Source organism: Hyperolius riggenbachi, chromosome 2 (genome assembly GCF_040937935.1).
Source record: "Hyperolius riggenbachi isolate aHypRig1 chromosome 2, aHypRig1.pri, whole genome shotgun sequence".
NCBI classification, from domain to species: domain Eukaryota; kingdom Metazoa; phylum Chordata; class Amphibia; order Anura; family Hyperoliidae; genus Hyperolius; species Hyperolius riggenbachi.
This window is the reverse complement of record NC_090647.1, coordinates 417,682,990-417,710,218: the sequence shown is the minus strand read 5'-3', so window position 1 is coordinate 417,710,218 and position 27,229 is coordinate 417,682,990. Positions and strand designations below refer to the sequence as shown.

The following is a 27,229-nucleotide window of genomic DNA, read 5'->3' as shown; positions in this document are numbered from 1 at the left end:
AAACAGATGCAGAAAGAATCAGACACACACAGAAGCACAATAATATATAAAGCGGGTGGCAGACAACATATGTCATAGGAAACAGGCCAAATTAAAATCCTCGTTTAATCCCTTTGGGGAAATAGTTTCAAGACGAAATATCCACTCAGACTCAATCTGTGTGAGCTTACGATCGAAGTTGCCCCCTCTTTTATCCCGTCTCCAGCATTGAATTCCCCAGAAGGAAATGTCAAAGCGATGACCGCTATGACATTCATTCATATGCCTGGCAATTGGGGTGCTGCTTTTATGTGTAATATTGCCCACATGCTCCAGCACCCTTTCCTTAAATTGTCTCGTGGTTTTACCCACATACCAAAGGTTGCACGGGCATTTAGCTCCATAAACTACTCCGCGTGTCTCACAGTTAATGAATGATTTGATTGTAAACGTTCTCCCACTATGTGGGGCTGTAAAGCTTTTGACAGTGGGTATATACTTGCACGCCTTGCAGTGTCCACACCTAAAAGACCCCACAGGTTTAGGGGGCAGCCAGGTCTGGATGGGTGTAATGGCTTTTGAGAATGTGCTATGTACAAGCATGTCTCGGAGATTAGCCGACCTTCTGTATGTAATAGCTGGGAGAGGGGATAGATGTTTAACGAGGTCCTTGTCTTTTTGCAAGATCGGCCAGTAATGTTTGATAATTTCAAACACATCATGCGAATGCTCAGTGAAGGTGCCAATCAGTCTTGGTGTATTAGCTGATTGTGTCCTATTTGGGGTGCCTGATGTCATGCCACCTGTAGGTCTCCTTTTGTCAACTAGGGTCTCTGACCTAGGTGTGTGCAGAGCCCTCCTGTACGCCCTGTCGATCACCTCATCAGGGAAACCCCGCTGTTTAAAACGTTTGTGTAGTAGTTCACATTCTCTCTTAAACGCAGGTTCCGAAGAACAGTTTCTCCTGGCCCGCAGGAACTGCCCCACCGGTATACTGCGTCGGAGAGAGCTGGGGTGAGAACTTTCCCATTTTAACAATGCGTTGGTTGATGTTGGTTTGCGATAAATCTCTGTTTCGATGCGTCCATTTTCATTGATTGATATTTTGAGATCCAAAAAATTGATGTGGTTAGGGTGGATCTCATGGGTGAATCTCATCCCTATCTGATTGTCATTAAGGATGCCCACGAAATCATGAAAAACAGAGGTGGGGCCTTCCCACAATATCAACACATCGTCAATAAATCTACCCCAGTAGAGAATGTGTGACGTAAAGAAAGACAGGTCATCTGTGAACACCATACGATCTTCCCACCAACCCAGGAACAGATTGGCGTAGGACGGCGCACACGCCGTCCCCATTGCGCTGCCCCTGAGTTGGTGGTACATGCGCCCCCCGAACATAAACACGTTATGTGTGAGAATGAACTCGAGTAGTTCCAGAAGCAATCCATTGTGTTCATATAAATGTTGTCCTCTTGTATTGAGGAAGAAACCTACAGCATTCAGGCCTAATTGATGTTCAATATTGCTGTAAAGAGCCTCAACGTCCAGGCTGGCCAAACAAGTGTCGGGGGGTACCTCCATATCCTGCAGTCGGAGTAGTACATCTTTTGTGTCTTTCAGATATGATGGTAGGGCCTCAACAAACGGTCTCAAGAATCTGTCAATATACTGACTGGTCACATCAGTCAGATTGTCCCTACCCGATACAATGGGTCTGCCTGGAGGGGGGGAGGTGTTTTTGTGAATTTTCGGCAGGGCATAAAAAAACGATAAAACGGGAAATTCAGTGGATCTATATAACCTAGTGTAATCATCACTATCCAAACAACCTCTGTCTCTACCCCTTTTCAAGATGTTGCGCAATTGTTCACAATGTGTTTTGAGGGGGTTGTTGCCAATTATTGCATATTGCTCCCTGTTGTTTAAAATCGTGAGACACATTTGTTCATACATTTTCCTGTCTAATACCACAACATTCCCCCCCTTATCTGCAGGTTTGATGATAAGGCGATCGTCATTTCTAAGTGTGTTCAAGGCCTGTCTTTCCTCACAACTTAAATTGTCCCGAACAGGAATCCGTGCTGTATTCGTCTCTAATGTGCGTAAGGCACGTGTCACCATGTCCACAAATGTGTGGATTTGGGGATATTGACTTATGGATGGACAGAATGTGCTTTTTGGTTTAGTTCCACTGGGGGGTGCTAGAGTCACACTGTCACCTTCATTCTCATTCAACAATTCCTGAAGAGCTTCAAAAGCTTCCCTCTCACTCTGTGCACTCCTTTTGTCCTTTGCATCTTTATTCTCAAACATCTTTATAAGTGTGAGTTTTCTTGCAAAGAGACTTACGTCCTTAGTCCAGTCAAAGGCGTTAAATCTACTAGTCGGTACAAAGGTGAGGCCTTTAGTCAACAAAGAGATTTGAGTAGGTGTCAGGGTAACAGAGGAGAGGTTAACTACCCTTAACTGGTCAGATCTCGTCTGTGGCTGATCTGTGCCACTGACACCCTCTCCCTCTACCACTGATGATTCGGTTTGCCCCTCCACCTGCCTGTGTATCCCCATTGCTGTCTGTTTCTCAGTGTTTTTGCCTGTTCTTTCATTTTTCCTGTATGAGGTTCCCGTTCTTGTCCCTCTACACATATTGGTTTGGGATTGGTGGGGGTGTGGTCTAAAAAACCGGTTTGACTGTTTCTGCGTGGATTTCTAGGTGGGTTTTGGGGTTTGCGTTGACCAGGCTTTCTCTTTTTGCTCTTTTTGCTACTATGTGGTCGGTCACGAGAGGTGGAAGTGTTAGATTCACTGCCAGATTGTGTGTCAGTTTCAGAGACTCCACTGGCCTGTGCACTGTCCTGAGGTGAGGACTGTGTCTGGCTCATCCAGGTATAAACTTTATTATTTTTAAAATCCTGGCTATCCCGTAGGTACTTTTTCTGTTTTCTATTTTTAATTTCCTCTGTAAGTGCCTCAACCTTCCTCTGTAACTTGGATTCAAATCTCTCGAATTCAGGGTGCCCTGACAGTTCCAGTAGGATCTTTTGTTCCTGTAAAAGTTTCGCCCTTACTTTATCTGAATATCTGAGTTCGTAATCGTGTAGGTAGCGCATCTGCTCGAGTGTCTGTTTTGTTTTTAATTCCTCCCAACCCTTAATGAAATCCACATCATCTGTGTGGGAGCTATTACATACAGAAGGTCGGCTAATCTCCGAGACATGCTTGTACATAGCACATTCTCAAAAGCCATTACACCCATCCAGACCTGGCTGCCCCCTAAACCTGTGGGGTCTTTTAGGTGTGGACACTGCAAGGGGTGCAAGTATATACCCACTGTCAAAAGCTTTACAGCCCCACATAGTGGGAGAACGTTTACAATCAAATCATTCATTAACTGTGAGACACGCGGAGTAGTTTATGGAGCTAAATGCCCGTGCAACCTTTGGTATGTGGGTAAAACCACGAGACAATTTAAGGAAAGGGTGCTGGAGCATGTGGGCAATATTACACATAAAAGCAGCACCCCAATTGCCAGGCATATGAATGAATGTCATAGCGGTCATCGCTTTGACATTTCCTTCTGGGGAATTCAATGCTGGAGACGGGATAAAAGAGGGGGCAACTTCGATCGTAAGCTCACACAGATTGAGTCTGAGTGGATATTTCGTCTTGAAACTATTTCCCCAAAGGGATTAAACGAGGATTTTAATTTGGCCTGTTTCCTATGACATATGTTGTCTGCCACCCGCTTTATATATTATTGTGCTTCTGTGTGTGTCTGATTCTTTCTGCATCTGTTTAGCCAAGTTTAGCCAGGTTCCTCCCCCTCCTTCCCATTGCTCTGTTTATGGTGGAATGAATATAAGCGAGTTTCTCTTTTCCCCTCCCATGCCTCCTGGATATGCCCTATTGAACATCTAAGTGATGTATGAATATGACGCACCGCACATCAGCCATAGGCTGACCCTTTTGTATATTTGAATAGATTATGCGCATAGAGCTCTGTTAGTGCGACAGACGGTCTGCTGACAGTCTATACACTGTCTGTGATCTGGCTGAATCATGTTTTCATGATTTGGCTGCATCATGTTGCCATAACAACTCATGCGCCCTCCCTCCGTAATACGTCGCTCGGAGATGCGAGTATCTATGAGTATCGCCCCACTGGCCAAGAACGGACCAATCGGCTGCCGGCATTTTCGTCACCCTGACAACCTAGCAGGGGGCGGACGTGACGCCGACTGAGGCCAGGCCGGCACCATGACTACACTCTACGCCACTCGTACACGCTGGGCGGTGATAGTCTGCTCCGTTATGGAGCCCCGCCCCATGGGTCTGATGCGAACCAATGCGCTGGTGGCATTGCGTCTCCCTGACAACATAGGAGGAGGCGACTGTGACGCCGGCACTGTCCGGCGCCGTCTCCATGACTACACACGGCGCATTACGTATGCGCCGGGCGGAAACGGGCCGCTCCGCCATGTACACATGGAGCCAGCCCGTTTTGGAGGCATAGGACGGCGGATCCCCTGGGGCGATCGTGATGGCGGTATTGGCCACCAACCACAGCGCCTGCATTTATTTAAGGTAGACACTCCGCAGAGTCATTTAACTACCCATTAGAGCAGGGGTCCCCAAACATTTTGAGTCGAGGGCCAGGTCAACATACTTCAAACTGCTTGGGGGGCCGGAGTGTACTTAAATGCTGTAGAAGTCTTTGCAGGCCAGACAGTGAAGCATACCCAGGTGACAACCTGCAGTCCAATTGGACAGCAGTGTCACCTGATGTGGAATTTGATTGGAAACCAGCAAAATCCTGCTTTCTGGCTTCCATGTGGATGGGTGGTGCCAGCACTGCTATTCTATATGCGGACCACCAATATTTAAAGATGTAGTTGACAGCAACTATAAGTAATATAGTTTGTGTGTGGGGGGCCGGTAAAAAAGCCTCAGGGGGCCACATTCGGCCCGCGGGCCTTAGTTTGAGGACCATTGCATTAGAGGGTCGATGCATTGTTGATTGGCAGATCGCTTTGGGACACGCCCCAGACGAGGGGCGTTGTCCACTTCCCCTTCCACTATTTAAACAGAGGCCTGACATGGCTCGGTTAGCTTTGATTTAAGCTTTGAGGGATGGCGGTGGGGGGTTCTGTGTACATATTTTAATCACTGTTTATGTAAATTTGTATATATTGTATAGCACCTTCTGAGGAAGCCCTGTTTATGGGCGAAATATGTTCATATTAAGGTTTTATATGTACAGCACTAGGCACTTTTGATGACACAGTACTCTATCCATCCTGTCTCTATTGGGTACAGTGGTGTGAGGTAGAACTCTGGGCTCTACCCTATCTGTTATCAATGGATTAAAGGTAGCCTGTCTATGCCCTTTTAACCTCACCCATTGTCCTGGTACACTGGTGCACTGCCTGCGGGATAGCTACACCCCACGTCGACACATCGAGTGGGGGGGATCAGCAAAGACCCCCGCAGTAATTTGCACATACTCGCAGCTAACTATCCCTATCAGGGGAGTGTACCGTTGATATTCCTCCAAACACAGGAGGCATATCACCCGACCAATTGGTCTATTTTTGATAAGACACCGTACTGTGGTGTTTTACCTATAGGGTTTGTCTTCTTTTAGACTTTGTTTGATTATTTGTTTCCCTGGTATCCCATTTCGGCCAGTGTTTGTTCCTTTTTTCATTGGTGTGCCGAACACCCATTTATTTGTGGTATGGCCTACCTATCGGAAGGCCTACCATCCATTGATTCCCTTACTAAAGAGGCGAGGGAGAGCTTCCAACACCTGGCTGATGGGGGAGAATCAGACCAAGAACACAATGACACTGACATAGAACCTGTTTTTGTTGACATATTTAAAACCTACAAAGATTTTACCCGCTCTTCCTGGGAAGTAGCATCATTCAAGGTCTACTTAAAGGAACAGATCACGGTCAGGGGCCTACGCATCCTAACTAAACCTAACTCCCACACAGATGATGTGGATTTCATTAAGGGTTGGGAGGAATTAAAAACAAAACAGACACTCGAGCAGATGCGCTACCTACACGATTACGAACTCAGATATTCAGATAAAGTAAGGGCGAAACTTTTACAGGAACAAAAGATCCTACTGGAACTGTCAGGGCACCCTGAATTCGAGAGATTTGAATCCAAGTTACAGAGGAAGGTTGAGGCACTTACAGAGGAAATTAAAAATAGAAAACAGAAAAAGTACCTACGGGATAGCCAGGATTTTAAAAATAATAAAGTTTATACCTGGATGAGCCAGACACAGTCCTCACCTCAGGACAGTGCACAGGCCAGTGGAGTCTCTGAAACTGACACACAATCTGGCAGTGAATCTAACACTTCCACCTCTCGTGACCGACCACATAGTAGCAAAAAGAGCAAAAAGAGAAAGCCTGGTCAACGCAAACCCCAAAACCCACCTAGAAATCCACGCAGAAACAGTCAAACCGGTTTTTTAGACCACACCCCCACCAATCCCAAACCAATATGTGTAGAGGGACAAGAACGGGAACCTCATACAGGAAAAATGAAAGAACAGGCAAAAACACTGAGAAACAGACAGCAATGGGGATACACAGGCAGGTGGAGGGGCAAACCGAATCATCAGTGGTAGAGGGAGAGGGTGTCAGTGGCACAGATCAGCCACAGACGAGATCTGACCAGTTAAGGGTAGTTAACCTCTCCTCTGTTACCCTGACACCTACTCAAATCTCTTTGTTGACTAAAGGCCTCACCTTTGTACCGACTAGTAGATTTAACGCCTTTGACTGGACTAAGGACGTAAGTCTCTTTGCAAGAAAACTCACACTTATAAAGATGTTTGAGAATAAAGATGCAAAAGACAAAAGGAGTGCACAGAGTGAGAGGGAAGCTTTTGAAGCTCTTCAGGAATTGTTGAATGAGAATGAAGGTGACAGTGTGACTCTAGCACCCCCCAGTGGAACTAAACCAAAAAGCACATTCTGTCCATCCATAAGTCAATATCCCCAAATCCACACATTTGTGGACATGGTGACACGTGCCTTACGCACATTAGAGACGAATACAGCACGGATTCCTGTTCGGGACAATTTAAGTTGTGAGGAAAGACAGGCCTTGAACACACTTAGAAATGACGATCGCCTTATCATCAAACCTGCAGATAAGGGGGGGAATGTTGTGGTATTAGACAGGGAAATGTATGAACAAATGTGTCTCACGATTTTAAACAACAGGGAGCAATATGCAATATTGGGCAACAACCCCCTCAAAACACATTGTGAACAATTGCGCAACATCTTGAAAAGGGGTAGAGACAGAGGTTGTTTGGATAGTGATGATTACACTAGGTTATATAGATCCACTGAATTTCCCGTTTTATCGGTTTTTTATGCCCTGCCGAAAATTCACAAAAACACCTCCCCCCCTCCAGGCAGACCCATTGTATCGGGTAGGGACAATCTGACTGATGTGACCAGTCAGTATATTGACAGATTCTTGAGACCTTTTGTTGAGGCCCTACCATCATATCTGAAAGACACAAAAGATGTACTACTCCGACTGCAGGATATGGAGGTACCCCCCGACACTTGTTTGGCCAGCCTGGACGTTGAGGCTCTTTACAGCAATATTGAACATCAATTAGGCCTGAATGCTGTAGGTTTCTTCCTCAATACAAGAGGACAACATTTATATGAACACAATGGATTGCTTCTGGAACTACTCGAGTTCATTCTCACACATAACGTGTTAATGTTCGGGGGGCGCATGTACCACCAACTCAGGGGCAGCGCAATGGGGACGGCGTGTGCGCCGTCCTACGCCAATCTGTTCCTGGGTTGGTGGGAAGATCGTATGGTGTTCACAGATGACCTGTCTTTCTTTACGTCACACATTCTCTACTGGGGTAGATTTATTGACGATGTGTTGATATTGTGGGAAGGCCCCACCTCTGTTTTTCATGATTTCGTGGGCATCCTTAATGACAATCAGATAGGGATGAGATTCACCCATGAGATCCACCCTAACCACATCAATTTTTTGGATCTCAAAATATCAATCAATGAAAATGGACGCATCGAAACAGAGATTTATCGCAAACCAACATCAACCAACGCATTGTTAAAATGGGAAAGTTCTCACCCCAGCTCTCTCCGACGCAGTATACCGGTGGGGCAGTTCCTGCGGGCCAGGAGAAACTGTTCTTCGGAACCTGCGTTTAAGAGAGAATGTGAACTACTACACAAACGTTTTAAACAGCGGGGTTTCCCTGATGAGGTGATCGACAGGGCGTACAGGAGGGCTCTGCACACACCTAGGTCAGAGACCTTAGTTGACAAAAGGAGACCTACAGGTGGCATGACATCAGGCACCCCAAATAGGACACAATCAGCTAATACACCAAGACTGATTGGCACCTTCACTGAGCATTCGCATGATGTGTTTGAAATTATCAAACATTACTGGCCGATCTTGCAAAAAGACAAGGACCTCGTTAAACATCTATCCCCTCTCCCAGCTATTACATACAGAAGGTCGGCTAATCTCCGAGACATGCTTGTACATAGCACATTCTCAAAAGCCATTACACCCATCCAGACCTGGCTGCCCCCTAAACCTGTGGGGTCTTTTAGGTGTGGACACTGCAAGGCGTGCAAGTATATACCCACTGTCAAAAGCTTTACAGCCCCACATAGTGGGAGAACGTTTACAATCAAATCATTCATTAACTGTGAGACACGCGGAGTAGTTTATGGAGCTAAATGCCCGTGCAACCTTTGGTATGTGGGTAAAACCACGAGACAATTTAAGGAAAGGGTGCTGGAGCATGTGGGCAATATTACACATAAAAGCAGCACCCCAATTGCCAGGCATATGAATGAATGTCATAGCGGTCATCGCTTTGACATTTCCTTCTGGGGAATTCAATGCTGGAGACGGGATAAAAGAGAAGGCAACTTCGATCGTAAGCTCACACAGATTGAGTCTGAGTGGATATTTCGTCTTGAAACTATTTCCCCAAAGGGATTAAACGAGGATTTTAATTTGGCCTGTTTCCTATGACATATGTTGTCTGCCACCCGCTTTATATATTATTGTGCTTCTGTGTGTGTCTGATTCTTTCTGCATCTGTTTAGCCAAGTTTAGCCAGGTTCCTCCCCCTCCTTCCCATTGCTCTGTTTATGGTGGAATGAATATAAGCGAGTTTCTCTTTTCCCCTCCCATGCCTCCTGGATATGCCCTATTGAACATCTAAGTGATGTATGAATATGACGCACCGCACATCAGCCATAGGCTGACCCTTTTGTATATTTGAATAGATTATGCGCATAGAGCTCTGTTAGTGCGACAGACGGTCTGCTGACAGTCTATACACTGTCTGTGATCTGGCTGAATCATGTTTTCATGATTTGGCTGCATCATGTTGCCATAACAACTCATGCACCCTCCCTCCGTAATACGTCGCTCGGAGATGCGAGTATCTATGAGTATCGCCCCACTGGCCAAGAACGGACCAATCGGCTGCCGGCATTTTCGTCACCCTGACAACCTAGCAGGGGGCGGACGTGACGCCGACTGAGGCCAGGCCGGCACCATGACTACACTCTACGCCACTCGTACACGCTGGGCGGTGATAGTCTGCTCCGTTATGGAGCCCCGCCCCATGGGTCTGATGCGAACCAATGCGCTGGTGGCATTGCGTCTCCCTGAAAACATAGGAGGAGGCGACTGTGACGCCGGCACTGTCCGGCGCCGTCTCCATGACTACACACGGCGCATTACGTATGCGCCGGGCGGAAACGGGCCGCTCCGCCATGTACACATGGAGCCAGCCCGTTTTGGAGGCATAGGACGGCGGATCCCCTGGGGCGATCGCGATGGCGGTATTGGCCACCAACCACAGCGCCTGCATTTATTTAAGGTAGACACTCCGCAGAGTCATTTAACTACCCATTAGAGGGTCGATGCATTGTTGATTGGCAGATCGCTTTGGGACACGCCCCAGACGAGGGGCGTTGTCCACTTCCCCTTCCACTATTTAAACAGAGGCCTGACATGGCTCGGTTAGCTTTGATTTAAGCTTTGAGGGATAGCGGTGGGGGGTTCTGTGTACATATTTTAATCACTGTTTATGTAAATTTGTATATATTGTATAGCACCTTCTGAGGAAGCCCTGTTTATGGGCGAAATATGTTCATATTAAGGTTTTATATGTACAGCACTAGGCACTTTTGATGACACAGTACTCTATCCATCCTGTCTCTATTGGGTACAGTGGTGTGAGGTAGAACTCTGGGCTCTACCCTATCTGTTATCAATGGATTAAAGGTAGCCTGTCTATGCCCTTTTAACCTCACCCATTGTCCTGGTACACTGGTGCACTGCCTGCGGGATAGCTACACCCCACGTCGACACATCGAGTGGGGGGGATCAGCAAAGACCCCCGCAGTAATTTGCACATACTCGCAGCTAACTATCCCTATCAGGGGAGTGTACCGTTGATATTCCTCCAAACACAGGAGGCATATCACCCGACCAATTGGTCTATTTTTGATAAGACACCGTACTGTGGTGTTTTACCTATAGGGTTTGTCTTCTTTTAGACTTTGTTTGATTATTTGTTTCCCTGGTATCCCATTTCGGCCAGTGTTTGTTCCTTTTTTCATTGGTGTGCCGAACACCCATTTATTTGTGGTATGGCCTACCTATCGGAAGGCCTACCATCCATTGATTCCCTTACTAAAGAGGCGAGGGAGAGCTTCCAACACCTGGCTGATGGGGGAGAATCAGACCAAGAACACAATGACACTGACATAGAACCTGTTTTTGTTGACATATTTAAAACCTACAAAGATTTTACCCGCTCTTCCTGGGAAGTAGCATCATTCAAGGTCTACTTAAAGGAACAGATCACGGTCAGGGGCCTACGCATCCTAACTAAACCTAACTCCCACACAGATGATGTGGATTTCATTAAGGGTTGGGAGGAATTAAAAACAAAACAGACACTCGAGCAGATGCGCTACCTACACGATTACGAACTCAGATTTTCAGATAAAGTAAGGGCGAAACTTTTACAGGAACAAAAGATCCTACTGGAACTGTCAGGGCACCCTGAATTCGAGAGATTTGAATCCAAGTTACAGAGGAAGGTTGAGGCACTTACAGAGGAAATTAAAAATAGAAAACAGAAAAAGTACCTACGGGATAGCCAGGATTTTAAAAATAATAAAGTTTATACCTGGATGAGCCAGACACAGTCCTCACCTCAGGACAGTGCACAGGCCAGTGGAGTCTCTGAAACTGACACACAATCTGGCAGTGAATCTAACACTTCCACCTCTCGTGACCGACCACATAGTAGCAAAAAGAGCAAAAAGAGAAAGCCTGGTCAACGCAAACCCCAAAACCCACCTAGAAATCCACGCAGAAACAGTCAAACCGGTTTTTTAGACCACACCCCCACCAATCCCAAACCAATATGTGTAGAGGGACAAGAACGGGAACCTCATACAGGAAAAATGAAAGAACAGGCAAAAACACTGAGAAACAGACAGCAATGGGGATACACAGGCAGGTGGAGGGGCAAACCGAATCATCAGTGGTAGAGGGAGAGGGTGTCAGTGGCACAGATCAGCCACAGACGAGATCTGACCAGTTAAGGGTAGTTAACCTCTCCTCTGTTACCCTGACACCTACTCAAATCTCTTTGTTGACTAAAGGCCTCACCTTTGTACCGACTAGTAGATTTAACGCCTTTGACTGGACTAAGGACGTAAGTCTCTTTGCAAGAAAACTCACACTTATAAAGATGTTTGAGAATAAAGATGCAAAGGACAAAAGGAGTGCACAGAGTGAGAGGGAAGCTTTTGAAGCTCTTCAGGAATTGTTGAATGAGAATGAAGGTGACAGTGTGACTCTAGCACCCCCCAGTGGAACTAAACCAAAAAGCACATTCTGTCCATCCATAAGTCAATATCCCCAAATCCACACATTTGTGGACATGGTGACACGTGCCTTACGCACATTAGAGACGAATACAGCACGGATTCCTGTTCGGGACAATTTAAGTTGTGAGGAAAGACAGGCCTTGAACACACTTAGAAATGACGATCGCCTTATCATCAAACCTGCAGATAAGGGGGGGAATGTTGTGGTATTAGACAGGGAAATGTATGAACAAATGTGTCTCACGATTTTAAACAACAGGGAGCAATATGCAATATTGGGCAACAACCCCCTCAAAACACATTGTGAACAATTGCGCAACATCTTGAAAAGGGGTAGAGACAGAGGTTGTTTGGATAGTGATGATTACACTAGGTTATATAGATCCACTGAATTTCCCGTTTTATCGTTTTTTTATGCCCTGCCGAAAATTCACAAAAACACCTCCCCCCCTCCAGGCAGACCCATTGTATCGGGTAGGGACAATCTGACTGATGTGACCAGTCAGTATATTGACAGATTCTTGAGACCGTTTGTTGAGGCCCTACCATCATATCTGAAAGACACAAAAGATGTACTACTCCGACTGCAGGATATGGAGGTACCCCCCGACACTTGTTTGGCCAGCCTGGACGTTGAGGCTCTTTACAGCAATATTGAACATCAATTAGGCCTGAATGCTGTAGGTTTCTTCCTCAATACAAGAGGACAACATTTATATGAACACAATGGATTGCTTCTGGAACTACTCGAGTTCATTCTCACACATAACGTGTTTATGTTCGGGGGGCGCATGTACCACCAACTCAGGGGCAGCGCAATGGGGACGGCGTGTGCGCCGTCCTACGCCAATCTGTTCCTGGGTTGGTGGGAAGATCGTATGGTGTTCACAGATGACCTGTCTTTCTTTACGTCACACATTCTCTACTGGGGTAGATTTATTGACGATGTGTTGATATTGTGGGAAGGCCCCACCTCTGTTTTTCATGATTTCGTGGGCATCCTTAATGACAATCAGATAGGGATGAGATTCACCCATGAGATCCACCCTAACCACATCAATTTTTTGGATCTCAAAATATCAATCAATGAAAATGGACGCATCGAAACAGAGATTAATCGCAAACCAACATCAACCAACGCATTGTTAAAATGGGAAAGTTCTCACACCAGCTCTCTCCGACGCAGTATACCGGTGGGGCAGTTCCTGCGGGCCAGGAGAAACTGTTCTTCGGAACCTGCGTTTAAGAGAGAATGTGAACTACTACACAAACGTTTTAAACAGCGGGGTTTCCCTGATGAGGTGATCGACAGGGCGTACAGGAGGGCTCTGCACACACCTAGGTCAGAGACCCTAGTTGACAAAAGGAGACCTACAGGTGGCATGACATCAGGCACCCCAAATAGGACACAATCAGCTAATACACCAAGACTGATTGGCACCTTCACTGAGCATTCGCATGATGTGTTTGAAATTATCAAACATTACTGGCCGATCTTGCAAAAAGACAAGGACCTCGTTAAACATCTATCCCCTCTCCCAGCTATTACATACAGAAGGTCGGCTAATCTCCGAGACATGCTTGTACATAGCACATTCTCAAAAGCCATTACACCCATCCAGACCTGGCTGCCCCCTAAACCTGTGGGGTCTTTTAGGTGTGGACACTGCAAGGCGTGCAAGTATATACCCACTGTCAAAAGCTTTACAGCCCCACATAGTGGGAGAACGTTTACAATCAAATCATTCATTAACTGTGAGACACGCGGAGTAGTTTATGGAGCTAAATGCCCGTGCAACCTTTGGTATGTGGGTAAAACCACGAGACAATTTAAGGAAAGGGTGCTGGAGCATGTGGGCAATATTACACATAAAAGCAGCACCCCAATTGCCAGGCATATGAATGAATGTCATAGCGGTCATCGCTTTGACATTTCCTTCTGGGGAATTCAATGCTGGAGACGGGATAAAAGAGAAGGCAACTTCGATCGTAAGCTCACACAGATTGAGTCTGAGTGGATATTTCGTCTTGAAACTATTTCCCCAAAGGGATTAAACGAGGATTTTAATTTGGCCTGTTTCCTATGACATATGTTGTCTGCCACCCGCTTTATATATTATTGTGCTTCTGTGTGTGTCTGATTCTTTCTGCATCTGTTTAGCCAAGTTTAGCCAGGTTCCTCCCCCTCCTTCCCATTGCTCTGTTTATGGTGGAATGAATATAAGCGAGTTTCTCTTTTCCCCTCCCATGCCTCCTGGATATGCCCTATTGAACATCTAAGTGATGTATGAATATGACGCACCGCACATCAGCCATAGGCTGACCCTTTTGTATATTTGAATAGATTATGCGCATAGAGCTCTGTTAGTGCGACAGACGGTCTGCTGACAGTCTATACACTGTCTGTGATCTGGCTGAATCATGTTTTCATGATTTGGCTGCATCATGTTGCCATAACAACTCATGCGCCCTCCCTCCGTAATACGTCGCTCGGAGATGCGAGTATCTATGAGTATCGCCCCACTGGCCAAGAACGGACCAATCGGCTGCCGGCATTTTCGTCACCCTGACAACCTAGCAGGGGGCGGACGTGACGCCGACTGAGGCCAGGCCGGCACCATGACTACACTCTACGCCACTCGTACACGCTGGGCGGTGATAGTCTGCTCCGTTATGGAGCCCCGCCCCATGGGTCTGATGCGAACCAATGCGCTGGTGGCATTGCGTCTCCCTGAAAACATAGGAGGAGGCGACTGTGACGCCGGCACTGTCCGGCGCCGTCTCCATGACTACACACGGCGCATTACGTATGCGCCGGGCGGAAACGGGCCGCTCCGCCATGTACACATGGAGCCAGCCCGTTTTGGAGGCATAGGACGGCGGATCCCCTGGGGCGATCGCGATGGCGGTATTGGCCACCAACCACAGCGCCTGCATTTATTTAAGGTAGACACTCCGCAGAGTCATTTAACTACCCATTAGAGGGTCGATGCATTGTTGATTGGCAGATCGCTTTGGGACACGCCCCAGACGAGGGGCGTTGTCCACTTCCCCTTCCACTATTTAAACAGAGGCCTGACATGGCTCGGTTAGCTTTGATTTAAGCTTTGAGGGATGGCGGTGGGGGGTTCTGTGTACATATTTTAATCACTGTTTATGTAAATTTGTATATATTGTATAGCACCTTCTGAGGAAGCCCTGTTTATGGGCGAAATATGTTCATATTAAGGTTTTATATGTACAGCACTAGGCACTTTTGATGACACAGTACTCTATCCATCCTGTCTCTATTGGGTACAGTGGTGTGAGGTAGAACTCTGGGCTCTACCCTATCTGTTATCAATGGATTAAAGGTAGCCTGTCTATGCCCTTTTAACCTCACCCATTGTCCTGGTACACTGGTGCACTGCCTGCGGGATAGCTACACCCCACGTCGACACATCGAGTGGGGGGGATCAGCAAAGACCCCCGCAGTAATTTGCACATACTCGCAGCTAACTATCCCTATCAGGGGAGTGTACCGTTGATATTCCTCCAAACACAGGAGGCATATCACCCGACCAATTGGTCTATTTTTGATAAGACACCGTACTGTGGTGTTTTACCTATAGGGTTTGTCTTCTTTTAGACTTTGTTTGATTCTCCCCCTTTTATTGCCTGAAGAAGCGGGCTGAGCCTGCAAAACGCGTTGCACTGTTTTTGGGGTACCGTATAATAAATGTATTGATTTATATGAAGACAGGATCTCGTGTCTGCTTTTGGGAGGCAAGCCCACCACTTCCTCCAAGCACTTTTTAAAAATTTTATTGACTTTTATCCTGCTGGCGCCTCTTTTCTACATACAAATTCTATTTGTGTAGTAGGATTTTTGTTACACAAAAGTCGAGGGTGAAGAGTAAAACATTGTTTCTTTGTAAATCCATTACCTAGATACCATAAAATGTTGCTTGTCAGCAAAGTTTACTAGTTAATCAGAATGACTGTATTTTATTGTATTTACATGTCTGAACTGAGTCACATATCAGCCTCCTACAGATGTGTATTCAAATATTTAAACTCAGTGTTTATATTGCAACAGTAAAATCTGGATTGCATAAAATTATTACAAATTGTGCCATGTTTACAACCCCAAAAGCAAAGATGGGTATAGTTACAGAAAATCTTTCATGTAAACAGCCACATGCCCTTGTCTAAAATTTAAAGTGTATGCATATGAAGTGTATGTGAGAGTAGATTATGTACAGACATAACAGTCTACAGACCAGGTACCAGGAGTTCGTACGTTCGTACGTTTTAGCAAACTCCAATATGGCTTTTCTATGGGTTTTTTTGTCAGGAATGGGGACTATCTGGGTCTTCTGCCATAGTGTGTCTTTTCATCCAGATGGCAATGGTTAGTGCAAGATGACACTATTGCTCCCTGTGCCTGCAGGTCAGCTTTGATTTGTTTACAAGTTGATCAAGATTCTTTGACTACAATTCAAATAATTCTTCATTGTAACGTATCATCAATCTTTTGTCCATGTCCAGAGAGATTAGCTACAGTGTCATGGGATTTAAATGCATTTGCAATGTGGACACAGGAACATTAAGATCTTTGGGGATGGACTTAAGGTGCCTATACTTCTACTGATTTGGCGGCCGATCAATCATCCAATTTGGTTATGATTATCAAATCGGATGAAAATGGGTGCCGCAAAAAGCATAACTGCCGAGTCGACCAATTTGGGACTGAAATTGCTCGAATGTATTAATCAGACATGCTGCAAGATGTCGGGCCTACATGCTCGATTGGGCATACAGCAGTAATGGCGTGCAATAATCACAAATGATGAACATGATGGAACACCCCCCCCCCCCCTTGCCCTTGCATTAATATATTGCCTCTCTGTCGCCCAACGGACTCCTCTTCTGGGTTGTTCCGGGTTCTTGCCCGATGTGGTTGGCAAGCCCCAGCAACCATGTGGGGCAAGAACCCAGAAGAGGAGTCCGGCGGGCTACAGAGTTGTAATGTATTAATGCAGGGGCCTGGGGGGGTGGTACATTTGCACTAGGGGGACGGTGGCTGAGGGAGGTGAGGTGGCATCACCTTAAGAGCCTTGGGATTGTCACTGTTTTTTCTCATTTTGAAACTCAAATCCTCACTTTCTTTGATCTTTTTTTCTCCAAGCTCAGTGTGATACACAGAAGGTACAATACAGAAACAATTCTCTCTTATTATTTTGTGTGCCAACAAAATAAATGAACATGACCATTCCAAAACATCTGTAAGTGTAACAATTTTCATGTAGAAGTGGGAAGTTTATGTCATAAATGCAAGTGTGCAAATATTTTGACCATGACTGTATGCCTCTACTTATATATGGTAATTTACTTATTTGCTCTATCTTATGTTGAATCAAGAATCATCAGTTAAGCCATAACCCCAAACCAGTGCTGTAATGAGATTTAGTTATACTGCGTATTAGTTCGCAATCCATATAGCCAAGAACAGAAAAGCCAGAATGGACCAATACATTTTTGCTGCTAGTTTAATACATTATGTATAATTAAAACATTAGGAATGTCCCCCTACAACAACTGAGAGCTTATATAAAAGAGATAGTAGCTACCTAGTCAAGAACTATATGTTCAACTACATGTCACCTGTGTAGAATTGCATATAATGAGAAGATGAGTATTTATTAGTGGTACTGGTCACACTGCTAACAATCGAAATTTGTTTCTCAAGGCCTAAAGCTGCGTACACATTTTTAATAGTTTCTACATCAAAAAAAGTTCCCACAAGACCAACACAGTGATTTAGCGCAATAGACCAGTGTTGACCTCCTAAGTGATGTAAAGGGACATACTATAGATTTTCACCTGAGATGATCACTGTGACCAATGAAAACCTGAACTGTGTACAGTATGTACTTTAACACTTGGGTTTATATCCTGTCTGGAGATATTTGCACAAAACTTTCAGGGACTCTATCCACCAAGCACAGCAATCTAGTCTTTTTTCACAACGTCAAGATAACAGTACAAAGCCGTATGATATAACCCTCATGATTAATTTAGCTTAGAGCTCTCATTGATATATGAAGGCATGTATGTTTGAATACAATTTAAGCTACACATAAGCATAGTTTACTCCAAACACCTTCCACAAACTACCATGTCAAAAATAACTACAATACAGACACACACACACACACACACACACACACACACACACACACACACACACACACACACACACACACACACACACACACACACACACACACACACACACACACACACACACACACACACACACACACACACACACACACACACACACACACACACACACACATATATCAGTATAGATCATTAAAGAGGGACTCTGAAAGACGTAGGTAATTTTTATTTGCTATGTGGGCTTGTATAGTATATGTAACTTTGTATACATTCGATAGTGTTGTCAATCATTCTGTCCTTACCAAAGTTCTTTTTTACACTCAAAGTACAGTTAGCTCTAACATGCTGAGACGTGTAGTCCTATTACAGTCATAAATTCATTGTAGAGCATCTTCATTTGCCAGGAGTGTGTAAAATCCAAATATCCACAAATGACTGTAAAGTGAGTGGTAATTCAAACACGCAGGAATGTCTGACTGTGACATCCTCCCAGACCAAGCAAAATGACAAGCAAACTACAGGGCAATCCTACTCAGATGAACAAACTTGTGCTGAAGGAAGACAAGAAAGCAATATACTTCATGACTTAGATTACCACAGGGGAAAGAATAAAACCAGTAATACACTGAGCACAATTTAAGACAAGTCTTTCAACAGACTGAGAACTAAAGTAGTTCTAAACATGGGGAGTTTAACCAGAAACAAAGACTCACACAGCTCAAAGACTAGAGTGAGAGTGATTTTTCAATCAGATTTCTCTGTGTGATCTCCAGATAGCACAATGAACATGACTGAACGGCAGTAAATTCAGATAACCCTACCTTCATATCCACAGGTCAGGTAGACATTCAAGGTGAGGAGCCACAGAATATAAAGTAAACCCTGCATAGCTATAAAAACAAGTCCTTCTCCAGATGGTGATTAAGTGGCAGAGGAAGCATAGAGAAAGAGAGAGGAAAGAATTCTACACAGTGTTTAAGCTTCAGGCTAGAAGCAAGATACCGCAAGTTTTTTTCCCCTTGGAGAACTGACTCTCAGCCAGGAAAAAGGGGGGAGTGCACAATCCCTTATTGGACACAGCAGATTCCCTACGCCACTCTACTATAAGACTGCACTGCAGAAGCTATTCTATTAATTCTACTTTTTCTGTGTATATATATATATATAAAACCCACAAGCAAATGAATGAATATAGACACTCTTTTTTAACGTACACCTCATCGTAGAACTAGCTTGTTTTGGAATGTCAGCCTTTAATTGACTTGCAATGTTTGCTAAGGTCTGATTTTAGTAATGGATGCATTGACAGGGGCTATTTCCTCCAGGCTTCTGCACTAACTGACTCTTCCCAGGATGTTTACCTTGGAGAGTTGCCAAGCAAAAAAAAAAACATAAATGTCTTCTATATTCTAAATTTGTAAATTGCTTCAGATTTTGTTAGATTTTTTAAAACAATTATTTGATGTATACTTTGCACAGGAAATTATTTACTATTATTTACATTAAATAGGTGCCCATAGTGTTAAATTTTAATATAGGCTAAATATGCTAAATACATATATTTGTAATTATAACAGATATATTTTTGTCACAGTAGTCCTGGATAGCAAAGCCCTGATTTACACTTTGTTTTTATAGGAATGGAAACAGCTGAATTACAATTAAGCTTCTATGCACACTGATGAATGGATGCACCTTGACAGATGCAACGAGATACCTGGTGCCACCCAATGTTCTAAATGCACATATGCATGAAAACATACCCTGCATTTACCTATGTGGAAAAACTAGAGTGTTGCAGTGGAAGACGAAGCAAACAGTGGGCCCTGTGCAGTGTGTGTGTGTGTGTGTGTGTTGAAGCATGTGAGCGGGTATTGTCATAACAGTTCATGCGTGGATCCAGAAATTGTCAATAAAAGTATGTGAACCTGGTTGCATTCTGTGGGCAAAGTATTTAAAATAACACATATGTCTTCATCATTTTTATGATTGTACACACTTAAAGCACTCAATAAAAACTTTTTGTGAAAAAAAAAAAAATAACACATATGTTCTACCTATTCATTATGTAATTTCTCATACAGTACATGACCACAAACAACTATCACTACTCCTCATGCAGCAATGTAAGACATAGCATAACTAAGATTTAGCTGCCGGGACATTTGGGCGCAGGGTAAAGCCGATAAATGGCTTACCCTGCTCCTGCACAAGTCCCAGATGCGCAAATTACTGTTCCCCCTCCAGGCCGCCATGGATAGTAGAGGAAAGATGAAATTTGCCTTCCAGCTATTGCTGGTGGCCGAATTACAGTGTTTTTGTAGTAAGTTGCGCTCCCTCTCTTGACGGCACCCAAATTACTCACTGAGTGCCGCTATAGCCATAATTCCTATTACAGCCTATGGTGACGCCGGCTGCACCCAAATCTCCTGTGCTGCTTTTACAGCGTTTACACACATGTTCCAAAGGAAAACTTGTTAACATTTAGAGGGTAAAAAAATGAAACCCTTCCATACCATTATTGCTAATATTTTATTCTGTATCATACAGCACTGAACTGATATCATCCACATTGCTTTTTTACAGAATACAGTCATGTTATTGACTATTTTCATAGTAACTTATAATCTAACACCCACCATAGCCATAGACTAATGTCTCTCTACCACATTATTATTATGTATTTATAGAGCATGTAAGACTATAGAAAAAAGAGGATTGGCTCTTGGGTGCATAAGAAACTACAAAATAATCTTTATTAATATTATACATATATAGACATACAAGTAAATATATAAATATACAGTGACTAGGAATCCCCTTAAAAACAGTGGATAGTCTCCCCAGGCAGGATATTCAGCATAGTGAGGCTGCAGTCCTCATAATACCTAACAAGGCAAATAGTTCCACTCCAAAAATTAGAACCACAAATGATGGTATGTAGAGATAGGTTTGGTATTTTATGTCCAGACAAAGGGTGACTGGTGAGAACCCACTCACAGGATGGAAGTTGAACCTTAGTAGATCCAGTCACATAGTGATGTAGCTAATTGCTGGATAGATATCAAGCACCCACATCATAAAGGGGTGTGTTACAGTTCATATGCCGTGACATATAGCATTCAGGCAGAAGAACACATGAAGCATTTCACATAAACATGCAGGCCCATGTGCATAGAATCAAGGCGAAATGGCAGATGGAAAAAATAAAAAGTAAAAAGCAGCAGTGCATATGTAAGCTGACACAAATGATGCTCTCACAGTCCCCCAATCGCAGGGATGAGTGGCCTTATGAATTGATTTGAAAAAAAGCGCAATAGAGCATGCCAAAGCCAAGTTCAGTTTATGCCAGAAGCGGAATACATCAAGCAGCAGATGGCAAGCAAGCCGCACAGAGCTTCATAATTACCATCCTGTTGTACGTGAAGTGGGTTTGGATGTTGGAGCATGGATGTGGAGTGGCTCACTTGTGTATGCTTGGGAGACAGTAGCTGCCAGAACGCCTAACATGTTTCGCCGCATTAGTGGCCTTTTCAAAGGCAGGCAGCAAGCAAGGATATCACCTCTAGACGCCATAATGGCGTTTTTAAAAGCCGCCTCGGCCATGGTCCCGTTCCAAAGGCGTAAATACTCATCACTGGCTTTTCCTGCGTGGTGTGGGTGCACCTGCGCTCGCCCCTGTGCCAGTTACAGGACAGATTGGTGAATGCGAACATGTTCCCAATCACCAATCTAAGTGCCAGATTTATGAATGATCTGCTGTAATGAACAACAAAGCTTATTCATTGAAAAAAAACAAAAAACCAAAAAACCTTTTGCTTTCGTTTTGCCTAGAAAGCTGTGCTTTCCAGGCGACATCTAGTGGACAAATATAATAGTGGAAAAGGTGGTCACTGTGGGGATACCCTGCTCACCTGTATGACAAAAGAGAGACCAGGAGCCAAATGGTGTAGTATTGTAGGTTATTGATGTTAGATTGTAGTTTAAGAGTATTTATACTCTCAAAGTCCCTGCAACCAACGTATATTGCCAATGAGGAAATCTAGTGTCAATGCTTGTGACCGAATTTTGAAGGCACTTGTATTGACCTGAAGAAGTGGGCTGAGACCCGTGAAACGCGTTGTCCTTTTAATCGCGCTGAATAAATCATTTAATCGTTTTACATTTACCTTGTGGTTTGAGTTCTTCCATCTGGAGTAGTAAAGACTAAAATGTACAAAAAATATTCACACGTTTTATTTTAAAACTATAATGCCTGAGAACTGAGTAAGAATGATTTTTTTTCCATTTTTTTCTTTTTATTTATGCTAAAATGCATATAAACTAATATAATTGTTAGCCAAATGTACCACTCACAGTAAGCCTAAATGGTGGCAACCCCCCCCCCCCCCCCACGTATACATCATTTTGGTGTGATAAGTAGTGATAATGTTATTGGTAAATGAATGGGAGGAGCACTGAAATATGAACATTGCTCTAGTCCATAGGGGAAAAACCCCTTAGTGGAGAAGTGGTTAAAGAGGAACCGAACTACAAAAGCAGCTTTGAATATATTGCATCCACATCGTTATAAACAGAAAATACAACAATACTACCTAGCTAAACTTCACCCACTGTTGAAAATTTCTGTCAGGTGGCTTGCTGTATCAAAGTTGGGCTACCAACATCTTAAAAACACAAATGCAAATGCAAAATGACAAATGTAAAACCCATGCAATTTTTCTGCCTTTGCAATTTTGGAAATCTCCTAAAGAGGTGTTCCCAGAAGCACTTGTGATATTGGGCCTCTGAACACCATGGCAGTGGGAGAAATTGGGGAGAGGCTACATAACCTAATAAGGTAATAGGAGGGTTAAAAAGAAATCATTTTAGAGAGAGAATGGACTGTATAATATACCAGCAGACCCAAGCCCGTTTGAAAACAGGCTCTAGGGTCTGTGTTTCTCGCCGCCACCCGCATGTACTGAGCATGCTACACAGAGACAGCACACGCAGGGACACAGGGCTTTTATTATAGAGGATGTAAGGAGCACGTTAGTAAGAACTCCATATTTGATCTCGTACCCACTTTAAAGGAATCCTGAAGTGAGAAGGATATGGAGGCTGGCATATTTATTCACTTTTAAATAATGAAAATTGCCTCGTTGTCCTGCTGATTCTGTGCCTCTAATATTTTTAGCCATAGAACCTGAACAAACGTGCAGATCAGATGTATCTGACTGAAGTCTGACTAGATTAGCCACATGCATATTTTAGGTGTGTAATTCAGACACTACTGGTACTCGAAATATCAGCAGGGCTGCCAGGCAACTGGTATTGTTTAAAAGGAGAAAAAGTTTCTTTTAAGAGAAATATTAACAGAGACACTGAAGCAAAAAAAAAAAATGATATAATGAATTGGTTGTGTACTATGAATAATTACTAGAAGATTAGCAGCAAAGAAAACATTCTCATATTTTTATTTTCAGGTATATAGTGTTTTTTCTAACATTGCATTATTCTATAATATGTGCAGAGTACACAACACTCAGCATTCAAAATTATTCTTCCAGAGCAGTCTGTGAACTAATGACCTCTCCTCTGGCAGAGAAAAAGACATTTGTTCACTAACAGTTGAGATAATAAAAGTCAGAAGACAGCCCTCTCCACCTTTGAAAGTCTTAGAGCTTAATGGCTTTTTTGCATAGAGATAACAACTGGAGTTTCTTAACTCTTCCTGTACTGGAAACAATTAGACTGATGTATCTGATCTTAATGTTTTATTTCTTAGCTGTACTACACATACAAATCATAATATCATAATTTTTTTTTCGCTTCAGTGTCTCTTTAATAGTCCCATTGATTTTTACCACCAACACATGACCACACCACCACCATATTTAATAAATATCATTAATCTAACAAATTCAGCCTCCATAAGTACTTCTTATCTATATCCAATTATACATGCCAATACAGAAGATCTACTCACAGAGTAAACCTGGGCAGCCTGCAGTAAAGATTGGCAGTGTCCTGCATACTGTCCATGTTGAGTCCCAGCTGGTTCAGTCCAGGGTTGCCAAATTATCAGTTTAATAACTGACCTCTAACTTATGTGGGTCCTGGGGCTACAAAAACAGTGCCTAACTACATTTAGCTAGCTACAAGACCAACACAATTCATATGTGTCAGTAAAAAAAACCTCCACAAGACACTCCTGCACCATGGATGCACCCAGGTTAGCATATTTTTTCCCCTGGTTTTTGTCCTCTAAACCTAGGTGTATCTTGTGGTCCAGAGCATCTTATATTGCACAATATACAGTAAATCCAAAAGACAAAAAACAAAACAAAAAAAACCACGAAAGAAAAATAAAAATATATAAAAAGGTACAAACTTGAAAAAGAAACACAAAATAGATGATGTTGCGCAGGAAACAAACACAAGGATGTAATTACCTAGACCAAGAACTATTCTAAGGAAGTAACACATACTAATGACACAGTCAGAACTGAAATTACATAACAAATGTTGCTGCTTTATGTGTGTGTAACAACTGCACAATATGTGACTTTTTATAGTTCCAGAAATCTCAAACCATTTTTTAGTTGAATATAATTAAGGATAATATTAGATACACAAATACTGCAGAGAATACGTCCATAAAAAATAAACTGCTTATAATGTGTAAGCAAGAAAATGGAAAGCTTAAATATAACATAACACAACCAATTTTACTGGTACCATATGGGTACCAAACCTACATATGAGGCCCAGCTAACCAAAATTTAAAGTAAAAACACTTTCTATACATTATAAGGGACTACCTAAAGTATCTGTACAAAGTATATTCACTTAGTTTAGTCTTCTACTACAGAGATTTGGTAAGATTGTATAATTAAGATTGTATCATTCCTGCCACCTTTAGTTCAGCATGGTTTAACTGTGGAAGTTTAAAATAAACCCCTAACAGAAACCCGGCATCAGTCTGGTGCAAAAGTTGAGGATGCAAGAACTGGGGAAGAGTCTGTGTGCATGGATAGGGAGCTGGCTAATGGACAGAAGGCAAAGAGTTGTGGTCAATGGATCATATTCAAAATGGGTGACTTTCAGCAGTAGGGTGCCACAGGGGTCAATACTGGGTCCAGTATTTATTTTTGTATTTTTTTTATGTATTTATTTTTTTATTTAGTAATGACCTAGTAGATGAAGTAGAAAGTATTGTTGCAATTTTTGCAAATGATACAAAATAGTGCAGAAGTATCAACTTTCATGAAGATAGTGACATATTACAGAAGGATCTGGATATAATGGCTATATTGGCACATAAATGGCAGGTTTATGTGCACCATATAAAATAAACGGACACAGAATAGGGCATAGAACTTTGAGAAGGATCTAGGTATACTTGTTGACAACAAGTTAAATAATCGTGTCAACAGGGATATGTGAGGGAGCAGGCTAGTGTTGTACCTTATTTTTTGGTTGAACTCGATAGACGTATGTCTTTTTTCAACCTAAATAACCAAGTAACTAGGATTATAAGAGCATGGCTTTTAATGGCCAATTAAATGGGCCTAGTATGTCTCTAACCAAACTTTAAATGGCATTATATTGATATATTTGATGTGAATCAGCAGTATTTAGCCATTTATAAACACATTTTATTCTAATATTATGAATAAAATGTTTTTGACTCAATCTCAGGCCTTTTGTCTCCCTTTCTTTTTAACACAGGAATAGAACTGTGCACTTGTCTGAGGCGAAATATGTTGTGCTGCAATAAATGTTTTGCACATATACAGCAGTGAACACAAAATCAAAGCAAAACATTGTAAATGGACTAATGTCAGTTTGATTTGCATTGCACTGATCAAGTGCCTGATTCACTTTGCTTTTGCATTTTTTCAACATCTTGAAAGACATTATTGACCACTAACATGCGGATCAATAGACATTAACAACCATCGTGACTGAGTCAAAACATTTCACATGTGTTATCAAAACATTTCACATTTTGATAACACATTATTTACATAAGAAAGATATTACCGTCACAGGAGAACCTGGTTGCTCAGATCTAACATTCCCAAATAATAAGACACTAAATGGCTAGAAAAGTCCCACAAATAGAATAGGGTAGCAGCCTGCACACAGGGTACTAAGGCTGTCTCCAACTCATATGCTATTTGCACTCTCTATCGGTGCCCATATAATAATTCACCTTTCAAAAAAATTCAATCAGAATTCAATTGCATAAAAGAAAAATAAGATTAGAACTCTTGTAAAGTGTAGACTATAATAAATGATCATTTATTCCTAGCCAAAAACAAAAATATATTAAATTCAAACTATATAAAACCTAACTAAACATAACAATTGCGAGTCCCTCCCCCTTCCCCGCCCCCGCACAAACCTCCCCATCTCTTAAACACTTCTTTCTCAGATATTTAAATCTCCAATAGCCCCAAGTAACCCCCTATTTTGCCTTTTAAATACCACTCAGTGTTTTAAAAATAAAATTCATCAGCTAGACTATCTGCAGTCTTGTTAAAGTTTTTTTTAATAAAGGTTTGCCACATTATAAAGAACTTTGGTACTGTCTTTGGTTTCAGTCTTTCCAAGAAAAGATGTTCTAGTTGAAGAATGTGATTAAGGAGCTCCTTCACATCTCCTAACGACGGGGGAAAGATAGAGTCACAAAGCAAAATAATGTGATTTAAATTGGGGTCTAAGCTTCCACATTTAGGACAGGTCTCCGCCACCTCAGATCCCTCATGGTGATAGGGTCTCTTTATGGGAATATAGGCTCTATATAATGTCTTTGGGAACATCTCCCTCCACTCTTCACCTATCATGGCTAGTCTTACCTCTATCCAACCTACTTTAACAAACTCAATAAAATGAGTCCTAGAAATATCCCTCAAATCTGCCAATGTATGCATTTGTGAAAAATAATCCTTGCACTAGGTCTGTGTATCCCTGTTCCTCCAGTCACTTTTGTTACAAAGCTCTTGACTTGGCCATAATAGGAACCATGATTTGACAGGATCTCTCTCGTGTTCAAGGCAGTATCCCACGATAAAAGCCTCCCCTCCTGATCCAGTAAATCCCTCAGGTTAGTTATTCCCATT

The 27,229-nt window shown here is 42.9% G+C and overlaps 1 protein-coding gene across 2 annotated transcripts in view; it reads right to left on the bottom strand.

Annotated features, from left to right (window-relative positions):
• Window positions 1-19,125, bottom strand: part of SRPX (sushi repeat containing protein X-linked) — a 196,877-nt gene extending 177,752 nt beyond the window's left edge. For both annotated transcript variants that reach the window (XM_068269881.1, XM_068269882.1), the window contains exon 1: window positions 18,938-19,125. In XM_068269881.1, coding sequence (XP_068125982.1) covers window positions 18,938-19,004 — 67 coding nt within the window. In that variant the 5' untranslated portion in view covers window positions 19,005-19,125. The remainder of the gene's footprint in view (window positions 1-18,937) is intronic.
• Between the last annotated feature and the right edge of the window lie 8,104 nt (window positions 19,126-27,229).